This window comes from Caenorhabditis briggsae, assembly GCF_000004555.2.
Source record: "Caenorhabditis briggsae complete genome, chrI, whole genome shotgun sequence".
NCBI lineage: Eukaryota > Metazoa > Nematoda > Chromadorea > Rhabditida > Rhabditidae > Caenorhabditis > Caenorhabditis briggsae.
Window position 1 is genome coordinate 4,786,182 of NC_013489.2, and position 10,866 is coordinate 4,797,047.

At 35.7% G+C, this 10,866-nt stretch overlaps 2 protein-coding genes across 2 annotated transcripts in view; one reads left to right on the forward strand and one right to left on the reverse strand.

The window, feature by feature from the left end:
• Positions 1–745, reverse strand: part of Cbr-zig-7 — a gene marked incomplete at both ends in the record, with an annotated part of 1,472 nt that extends 727 nt beyond the window's left edge. The window contains 4 exons of the mRNA XM_045244459.1: positions 222–357; positions 400–472; positions 520–664; positions 724–745. Of these exons, the coding sequence (XP_045092535.1) occupies positions 222–357; positions 400–472; positions 520–664; positions 724–745 (376 nt within the window). The remainder of the gene's footprint in view (positions 1–221; positions 358–399; positions 473–519; positions 665–723) is intronic.
• Positions 746–8,111: 7,366 nt separating this feature from the next.
• Cbr-gnrr-1 overlaps positions 8,112–10,866 on the forward strand; it is a gene marked incomplete at both ends in the record, with an annotated part of 4,011 nt that continues 1,256 nt past the window's right edge. Inside the window, 4 exons of the mRNA XM_045244464.1 lie at positions 8,112–8,245; positions 8,616–8,751; positions 9,647–9,922; positions 9,968–10,097. Of these exons, the coding sequence (XP_045092534.1) occupies positions 8,112–8,245; positions 8,616–8,751; positions 9,647–9,922; positions 9,968–10,097 (676 nt within the window). The remainder of the gene's footprint in view (positions 8,246–8,615; positions 8,752–9,646; positions 9,923–9,967; positions 10,098–10,866) is intronic.

The window sequence follows — 10,866 nt, forward strand, 5'->3', positions numbered from 1 at the left end:
AAACAAATATTTTCACACTGTCAGAAAATCATTTTCCAAACATCGGAAAACAGTTTTCCACTTTCTTGCATACGGCCTCTGTTCGGTTTCCAAAAAAGTTACCAATCACATGTGGAGGTCTCGCATTGAGAACTTCAGATACCCGCACTGCAGACGGAAAGTCTAACACGGGCGGCACTGAAACAATCTGATTCTATGAAGGCACTCTCTGAAATACTCACAATAGATTATTAGGTTTCCACTATGAATCTGCTTGTCCAGTGTGCGAACTTCACAACGATATCTTCCCGTTACTCTCACATTAGCTTTTCCGATTTCGAGGTAAACTTTTCCCTGATTTAGTGTTCCTGGAAAGACCTGAAGAGAAATATTGATTCAAGGCTAAACCTAAAAACTCACTTTACCATCCGACAATCGTGTGAACTCTCCGTATTCGACATCAAGATGTTCTCCAAGTTTCTGAGCTCCACACCTGAAAAAATGGAGGCTATCCTTTTTCTGTAGTTAAATTTCAGCCACCATAAGTTTGGTATATCAGCATAAAGTGTCTTGTTCGGATTCCCAATGTGAGATTCTGGAGTAGCAATGACCGCCAGATTTCCGATGACATTGATTGGTATCACCATTTCAGCTGTCAGCAATACAGGCAGAATAGAGCATAGTACTGAAATAGGGAATAGAATATCAGACTGAAACTGTTTCTTAAACATTTGAAAAACTCACATATTAAAAGAAGATTCGACATTCTCATATCTTTTGGCTTTCTCTCAAAGATTGCTCAGATTGAATCGAACCAATATACTTCCTGGCGTCTTGCTTCGTTTTCTGAGTCTCTCTGACTTGAGAACAATTTCTTCGAATCGAACAGTTGTGTAATAGCCGGACTCTCACAAAAGCTTCGAGATTCGGGAGCATAGGACGACGGGATCCATTGACCTTTTTTTCTTTTTTAAAGGTAACTCAGTGTGATCTGATGCGTCATAAGTAGGTGGAGAATGATGGATGTGGGAAGCAGGATGACGTGATTCTTACTTCATAAAAATAGCAAATTTTCTGGAAGGTTTTTCAGGAGGTTCTAAACTTGTAATTCTTGTGAACGACTGGTAGTTTGTCCGGAAGGGAAATACAAAAAAACAATTTAAATTCTTTGCAGATTCTGATTAAAACTTGGGTAACACAATAAGAGTATTGGTTTCTACTTTCTATTGATCTATCATTACAGAAATACAAAACCTGGATTAGAAGGAGCTCTTCAATAGAAGGACTCCTGTAATAATTCGATGAGAAATAGTCCGAAAATATCATTATTTTATAGGAACCTTTTGTTGTTTTTTGTTCAAAAAATTGCTCAGTTCTGGTGAATTGTTAGAATTTCATGAATTTTGAACGAGAATTTTCTGAGTTTTCTAATGAAAAATTTGAAAAAAATGCCCGAAAAATAGAAGAGCCCTCCGGAGGTACCTTGGAACAATAGAAGGGCCGGCCCTTCTAATATAGATTTTATTTCATACAAAAAACATGATAACATCAAAAGTATACCGCTAGATTCAAACTGAAAGTTTCAGTTCCAACAAAGCAGTACTATCATAAAACTTATAAGAGAAAAGGCCTCTAACGTCGGGCCAATTTACCTCGCTTCCTGTAAAAGATATCAGAAAGTGATCTACTGATAAATTATTCATCATGATGTCACTCACATGTTTTCAGTTTACACATTTCTTTTATCTTGCATAGGAGCCAAAATAAATCAGTTCAAACTTAACAATGTGGGGGCCCTTCTATTACAGCTTTTTAGACTCCGAAAATCATCCATGAAGAAGTCACCAAAAATTATAATCCAATAAAGTATAATTCCAGCTGTCTAGGGGACACACATCCTCAAAAATTGGACCTGAGCCAAGATACATGTTTGAACAAAGACGTAAAATACCACACTACATTCTAAAGAGGAATACAATAAAATTGATATCAAATGTTCCCTAGCCTACATAAAATTGGTTTCTCTGTCTGTCTCCCAAAAAATCCCTCAAATTTCATTTGTTTCGATGTCTGAACTCTTAATCCAAACCCTAAGTTGATTGACAGACAGTGACCTATGAATACAGACGACAGACAGTGACCTATGAATTGACAAATTGGAAAACCCAAATGTCTCTTTCCCTGTTTTTTTTGTCCAACCAAAAATCCCTTCAGCTAATTTCAACAACGGTTTCTTTTTTTTGCTCTCGACGGCCTTCAGAAGGAGCAAAAGAAGAAAAAGAAGATGTCAGAAAAGGAGCAATCCAATCTTGTGAGAATCTCTTAAATTTCAGCTTCCTCTCTCCCCCTCCTTTTTCCTTTTCACGGAAGGAATCTGATTCAGAAGACGTTGCCATCAAAACCCACACATCTTGTACTAATTGGTCTCAGATTCTCTAATTAAGCAAAGGTGTCGTCTTGTGACGGGTACGGTAGAGAAATTTGAGATGTACTACTTCTTTCTCGTTTTTCCACATCTTTTAGAGTCTTTTTCATGCATTTTGCGATCTTCTTATGAGTATGACTAACACCTCTGTGCCTCTAAAAATCCTTTTTCTTCCCGAATAAGTGTGATAAGAGACAAACAATACATCCTTTTGTCCAACCCAATTCGTCATTTTCCGTCCTCCATTCGTCCTTTTTTCTTCGTCCCTTCTTCCAAAATTTGGTGTATCCTCTTTTCCCAAAGGATTCATAAGGTGCTTATACTGTGTTTCCGAAACTTCATCAGTCATTCTGACACAGCTACACAAATGCGCATGATTGAGAACAACAAGGCGAGAGTTCTATTTTTCATCTTTAATTATAGTTATTTTCTGAACAGGTGTTGGTAATAGTAGTACTAAAACTGTGAAGGGGGGGGGGGGGGGGGTTCCATCCAAATTTTCATTGTGATTTTTGTTGCATTAAATTGTCTCCAAAGTTATTTATTTTCATAATATTACTTTTTATTTAATGCGAAATCCCTGAAAATGCCATCGAAGGGGCTCAGTTCTTGTAAAAGTTATCTTCAAGCAATTTTTCAGCCATTTGTAAGATCAACTAGACTTTTTTGTTCTCTTTATCGAGTTTTAAATTGAATGATTCAATTATTCCAACAAAAAATATTAAAAAAGAACCAGAAATGTTCTGAAAGATTGCATGAAAAATCAGCGCACAGTAGCCGTGGACTAGGATTCCCTCGACCCTCTTGGACTGAGCACGCTTGAAGGCGTTTTTCAATGATTTCGGATTTTTTTTCGGATATTTTTACGAAGTAACAGTATAAAAATACATAACTGTATGAAAACATAATTGCAAAACAATTACAAAATTTTTTGGCCGGAGCCCCTATTAAATGATAAACCCGAAAAGAGTCTTTTTTTTCAAATTTTCTTTTTTTAGTTTCTTTTTTCTCGGTATCATACCCCAAACACCACCAACTCAATTGTATGTCTCAATGGTAAATGAGTAGGTGTGTCTGTGTAGTCCACTCCTATTTTTAAAATCTACGTCAAGGGGCACCGCTTATTGTAGTTACTTCTCCTCTTCAGATTTCGGATTCTTCTATTTCGTCTGTTAATCTCTCATTTGTCACTTCGTTTTCCCCCACTTTTCCTTCTTCTGGTTGGTTTCTCAGATAAGAAAATATGAGTGGGCGGAGCTTGCTCTTTTAGGAGTCACTGATTTTAGGATTCAGATATTTTGAGAATCTCAAAAAGGGAACACACGAGTTGTTCAGGTTAACCTTCTCATTCCAGATTCATCTAATTGTCGTGTTTTTGTGCAATATCGACATCTAAGTTGTCTTTTTTTTTCTGCTCAAATACTTCTTATTCTGCTTCTTCATTTCCTTTTTTCTGCTACAATTTCAGAAGCGAGATGAATATAAATCCAATTTGTTTCTCCACAAAAGAGGACCCTCGTACTAATTGAATTATGAAGCATCTGAAGACAACCCCTTCATTCTGATTCATATACATTTTCCTGCTGCTTCTCATTTCTACTTTTCTTTCGGAACCTTTTTTTCATTTTTTTTGAAGTTTTCTCCAATATGGGCGGTCCTATTATATGATGATATTCTCAATTTCGTCATCCAATATTTTATAATTATTCTCTTTTTCTTTTTTCTTCTTGCTTACTGGCCTTTTGTGACATATTTTCAAGTTGCTTTGTGACGTTGTAAAAAGGGAAAAATGGAATAGAGAAAAAAAATGAAAAAAAAATGCGGAGGAGGAGGAAAGGGTAACTGAAACTAAATTGGGTTGATCCGTGTGTATTGTGCAAAGCAAAAAGGTTCCTGTTTTTGTGTTGGAAAGAGGTCTCAAAACATTCTTTCATCTGAATTTCTTGTTTCTCCAGAATATTTCGTGATATTTGTCACACCTCAAGCTCTTTTTTCACTCTAACCGTCGATAACATGGGATGCCTAAAATTTTATTGCACTACCTAAATTTTTATTGCATTATATTTGAAAGATATTTGAAAAGTTATGTATTTCCTAATATTATTACAAAAAAAACCAAAAATTCGAAATTCCTAAATAACGCCGTTGAAAGAAACAATTTTCTCAAAAAGTTACGAATAGGGACGAGGATTACGGTAATCGCATTTGAGCGCATTTAGACAACGTCTCAAAAAAATCGTGCAGCTGGACGCTTTTTTAGTAACCGACAGTGGTTTATTACGTTTTATATGTAGCGGAGATAAAAGCGGAAAAAAATCTGGAAAAACTGTCATGTAAAAAAGGCGTCGCCGTGGCCTAGTTTTTTCATTGCGCCGGGACGCAAATTCTTGTCCCTCTTCGCAACCTCGATATTTTTGATTTTTTTTTGGGATATTGAATTTATTCTGAAATTTTTTTCAGTGATATTATGAAAATACATAATTTTGGGATCATTTTAATGCAAAAAATACAAAAAATGTGTTCAGAGTCCCTCTTTAATTTTTTTTACTAAATTTGGTTTCTCTGCGACCACATTGAACTACAAGTTCTTTGATAAAGTTTCAACACTTAATAACGTCATTTTCTTCGATTGCTCTCAATTCGTCCTCCCTAGACACATAGAACACTTGACCTACCTACCAGTGCTCTTCCGGGAGGGAGAGCTCTCCCCTTGGATACCAAAATACCTTCAAAAATGTGGAGCAGGAATAAAAAAGTGAGTTAAAAAAAAATGTTGTTGGTTTGAGACGACGTAACTTAGTACAACATACTTCTTCGTCTTCTTCCTGTCCACCTCCTTCCAACAAATTTTATGAACTACTTTGCGGTTTCCATGTTTTTCCCCGAAGAAGAAAAGTTATTGCTAGCTTCAGTTCTCCTTTTTTAAATATGCTTATTTTTCTCGTCTTTTATTTTCAAGTCAGCAGGAAGCAACAATTTGAGTAAACTCTTTTGTCTGGAAATATATTTTAGAGAAGACAGACTAAAATTTGTCCAAGGGTTTCTTTTTCTAGCCGTTCTTAGAGTTCCAAATTTTTAAAAGCAAATACCAAACTTCTGGGTTTCTTTTTTGTAAAATTGCATTTTACAAAAACTGGTATTGTTTTATACGTGCCGTGAAACCTGTATTAGAAGAGCCCCTTTAATAGAAGGGCACCTTTAATAGAAGGCCCCTCCAAGAGGGGCTTGGAAAAATAGAAAAGCCCCTGTAATAGAAGGGTCACCGTAATAGAAGGGCCCTCCGTGAGGAAGGGAAAAATGCGTTTTGAAATTAAAAAATTTCCGTACGTTTTCAATTATCATTATTTTGGAAATTCCAGAATTTAATAGAAATTTGTTGAAAGACTATTTTTTATAAAAAAGTTGCTCAATTTTGGCTAAATTGATAGATTTTCCTGAATTTTGAACTTAAATTCATAGAATTTTTCGATGAAAAATTTCGGGAAAAATGGCCAGAAAAATAGAAGGGCCCCCCTTAATTGAAGGGTCCCTGTAATAGAAGGGCCCTCCGGAGATACCTTGGAAAAACAGAAGGGCCGGCCCTTTTAATACAGGTTTTACGGTATGTATCTTGGAAGCACGAAAATCGGTAGAAATATAATATTACGTTTGATTCAAAGCTACTGAAATTTTCAGAGCAACTCCTTTAGTCTAGGTATTATTATGATTGTCCAAAAATGAAATGTTTCTTGCCGTTGTGACTTTCACAAGATGAATCATTTTTGACAAGATAACTCATTGTCAGCTCACAGTTGATCAAATGATTTGAAACTTTCCCGGTTCACTGACAAATTATTGGAATGTGTGCACTCCAAATTTGAGCCAAAGACAATTCTTTATTCAAATTTTATGGTAGTACAAACTTTAGTCCTGGTAATTATGCTCCACTCTGTGTTGTCACCTGGAGACGATTCTTTTTAGGAAACCAAAAACGGTATGTATTTTTTTTTGCTATCGTAACATTTTCCTTCAAGACGAAACATGATTAATTTTGCACTTTTCGCATCGTTTCATTGTTTTCTGAATTGTCTTTTTTCCGATTCTCCTTACACAAACAAAATTTACTGGAAAGTTTCCAATAGAAACATCTGAATCGTCTCCCGTTACAACTCATCTTTTCCATGGATTCCACTCATGCCACTTCTTCCTTTTCTTCTCCTGTCCTTTCCGTCATTTGCAGGAAAATATAATGAAAAAGCCACGAGCAGTCTTTCACTCTCCCTTTTTTCGCAACTCAGCTCTTTTTGTTTTTTTTCCTGTCGCCTACTCTTTTTTTCGGATTTTTTCTTGTCGATTATCGCTCCCCTAGGAGTAATTTCTACTCCAAAAACCCAGAACTCCTTTTCCAGAAAAAAAGATGACACACAGAAAATCAGAGTGAACAGAAAATGGAAATATCCTTTTTTCTAGTTTCCCGGGTAGAAGAGTTGCTCATAGATCTACTAGTATACAGAGAGTACATGAGATTCCTCCCAACAGAAAAATCGTGGGAATTTCGGCGAATTGCACATATACTCCTAGTTACAAGTCTTCTGCTACTACTACTTCTCGTTAAAAGAAACACAAAGTAAATAAGAAATTCAAGAAAAATGTTGGAGGTACGTATTTCATGTGCGCCATGATTTTTTCTTTTTTGTTATTCTTACACTTTTCTGCACTTCTTCCAATTACCCATTATTTACCTAGCTCTTCTTTATGCAACAAGTATGTTTTTCTGTAGCTAGTGTCGTACTTTTGTTTCAAAATGTTTCGTATTGAAATTGAAATGATTTTATTGGGAGGACAATTTGGATTATTGTAGGTAACTTCCCACAGTGCATCTTGATCATTTGTTATAATTTTTTTTGTTCTATTATTCTGATACAAAAATTGGAGCTGTGGAAGAGAAACGCCGGTTGCTGTGGCAAAAGGTCTCACAACGACAACTACCGTAACCTTAAAATATTTCCTTAAAATATTTCCATTTCCGGATTTATTTTTTGGATTTCATAATGCGTTCTATCAAAAAAAGCATATTTGAAAACCCTAAAATCGTTTTTGTAGCCTGAAATTCATCTGCTAGCCTGTATTACCACGATTTCGAGGTGCCGCAGTTTCGAAGTTAGCCAAAAAACAATCAAATTGACAAAAAGCAGTAAAACACGAGAAATTTGATCAGGCTGAAAGTTTAAATGTTTTTAGGTTACGGTAGTTGTCGTTGTAGGCCCTTCCACAGTTCCGATTTTTGTACCAGAATACTAGATTTTTTTGCTCCAAAAGTTCTTCTGAATGTTATTCATCAGTTCAACCATAACATTGCCACGTCGCAACCTATTTGGCTATAGATGGAATATTCTCCTCCCCTTTCCTATTTTGACTGAAACTCCTCCCCCTTCTTTTCAAGCAAAAACCTTCTAGATATGCCTTCATACACTTTCCACTATTATAATATCCATCAATCTGTTGGGGGCACCTTTTCTATTTCCTTCTTGTTACTTTTCCCCTTATAGTTCAATTTTTTCGTTCATTTTTGCTTTTTTCTCTCTATTATATTGGTCATTATTCAAGCGCACGAGAGAGCCGACAAGAGGAAAAATAGAAGTCTTGAGGAAAGAAGAGAGAAAGTGCTCGTCTGGGAATAGTTCGTCACATTTTCCACTCAATTTTTCTCTCCTTCCCAAATTCGACGATGATCAACTGTTCCCGTTCTCAACCTCCGGATATCGCTATCAAAAGTTCTGTGATTTCAATTGTTCTTACCTATTTGGCTCTTTTCATTTTGGCATTCATTGGGAATGTTACCATGTTTATGATTCTGTGTCGGTGAGTAGAAGTATCACATTGATTTTTTTAGGCAAGCTCCATAACTTAGTTTCAGTTATCAAATTATTAAAAACAACTAGAAATAGTAATGGGGAATTAGATCTCTTCTAAGAACACTGCCCCAAATAATCTAAATTGGACTACGGTAGATTCTTCATTCTTGCAGAAAAGAAGATCATAAAAATACTCAAAACCCTTGCCAAACCAACTCATCATATATTTAAGACTACAGAGTGACTTCACACATATTTCCTCTTTTTTCGTGTGTGGCTTCGGAATTAGAATTATGATGATAACATGGAAACTCGAAAATAAATGGGGATAGACATGAAGAAGCCATTTTCATGAAATTCCAAAGTTCGTCTTTCAGAAATCAATTGGTTAAAGTGAGACGGGTGCATTCACTTCTTCTTCATATGAATATTGCACATCTGCTCGTCACCCTGGTTGTTATGCCCAAAGAGATTCTTCACAATTATATGGTCGCCTGGTTTGCTGGAGACATTGTAAGGGAAACAGATCTTAAAATTAGAAAAAGGGAAAAATTTTGAAGAATTGAAGTTTAACCTTCATGGCCCATAGTACGGTAAACACTCTAATAGCATGTCACCCTATACCTGCACTTTGAGCTCGTATATCTCTGTTCCAGTAAAACATGTCAAAAAGTGTTCAACTGACAGAATGTTTTTGATATTATAAATAATAAACATTTTACCAGTTGATCACTTTCTAATATCTTTCAACAAAACCTAGATAAATTGGCTTGAAGGGCAAATAGAGAGTGGCCTTCTATTACAGGATGGCGCATAATTACCCAGACTGATACAAACGGGTATACCTTTAGACATAAGTGTCTTGGAAGCACAAAAATTGGTAGAAATATAATTGTACGTCCAATTCAAAGCTGCTGAAGTTTTCAAAGCGATTTCTCAAGTCTAGGTATTGTTATGATTGTCCAAAGATGAGTAATGTGTATTGAACGCCGTTGTGGTCTTCATGAGACGAAGCAACTTTGACAAGCAATAACTCTGTTTAAGCTTAATCAAACAATATGAAATCTTGCCAGTTTATTGATGAAATCTTTGAGTTTTTGTACTCCAAATTTCAGCCCAGGGCAACGCTTTATTCAAATTTTATGCCAGTACAAACTTTAGTCCGGGTTTACAGTATTTGTATAGACCAGGTAATTTTATTCATTTCAGTATCACAAAACTTTTGTATACCGAAATCTCCAAGCCTTTTGTAGTTGTAGCATTTTAATATTGTCACTATATCTCGATTATCAAATTGGGATTGTACTCTTTCCTCTAAAACTAATTTTTGTATTTGGCATTATACAATAACTCATAAACACCAGTCTCTCCAAAAACACAAAAAAAAACTCTTCTTGATCTTTTTCAGATGTGCCGAGTCTGCAAATTCTTCGATGTGTTTGGAATCAGTCTCTCGATGAATGTTCTGATTTGTATCACTCTCGACAGGTTCTACTCAATTTTCTTCCCGTTGTACGCAATGAGAGCCAGGAAAAGTGTTCAACGAATGGTTTCAATCGCCTGGATTGTCTCTCTTATCACTTCTGCTCCACAACTGTATCTCTTCAAAACTGCTGAACACCCGTGTTTCGCTTGGTATACACAGTGTGTCTCATTGAATTTCATTGGGGAGTTATCGAATGATGTGGGTCATAATGGAAAATGGGGAATCTGAAAAAAAAATTTGCAGGTGGTCTTCTATTTTTCAATCATAAACATCATCCAAGTCTACATTGCACCTTTGATTGTCACTGTGATTTGCTATTCTCTGATTCTTTGGAAGATTTCGAGAAAAACAAAGCTTGTAGGAGAGAAGGAATGTGAGTTAATTTGAACTACCGTAAAACCTGTAATAGAACGGCCCCCACTGTCAAGTTTGAGCTCCATTATCTCGATTCCTATGCAAAATATCAAAAATGTGTCCACTGGTAAAATGTTTGTGATATAATGATAAACGATTCATCAGTTGCCCACTTTTTCATATCTTTGACCGGAACCGAGAAAAATTGGCCATTGTTTTATAAATTCAAAACTACGGAAAGTCTCAAGGACTAGCCAGAGAACCTGTAAAGGTTTTTGGAGGAAACATTGGTTTCTTATAAAGGTGTTCATATATTGATACATTTGGATCAATTTCCGTAGACATGGTAAGAGCGATTACCGGATACGTGTGATAATAGAAGGCCCACACTGTCAAGTTTGAGCTCAATTATTTCAATTGCTATGCAAGTAATCAAAAATGTTTCAACCAACACGCTCTCCCACAGAACATTTCCGAACTGCAAATTAATTTTTGATCTACAGAAAAAAAAGTTTGGCGCGATCACAATTGCAGCTCTACAACCATAATTTCAGAATGTTTATCTGATTTTGTGGAGTTCCAAGATGATTCAAATGATTCTTAAAAAATTAATTAGTGGTTATAGATTCATGTATGCTCCTTTTCCGGAAGAAAAAATGTCAAAAATGGTCATTTTTGAAAGTTTTTTACAGAAAAAATCTATCTCCTCTTTCAGTTTTTGATATTTTAAGGAGTTCTAAGCTCAAAAAAACGCAATTATTTTCTCTACATTTTCTATGGATGAATTT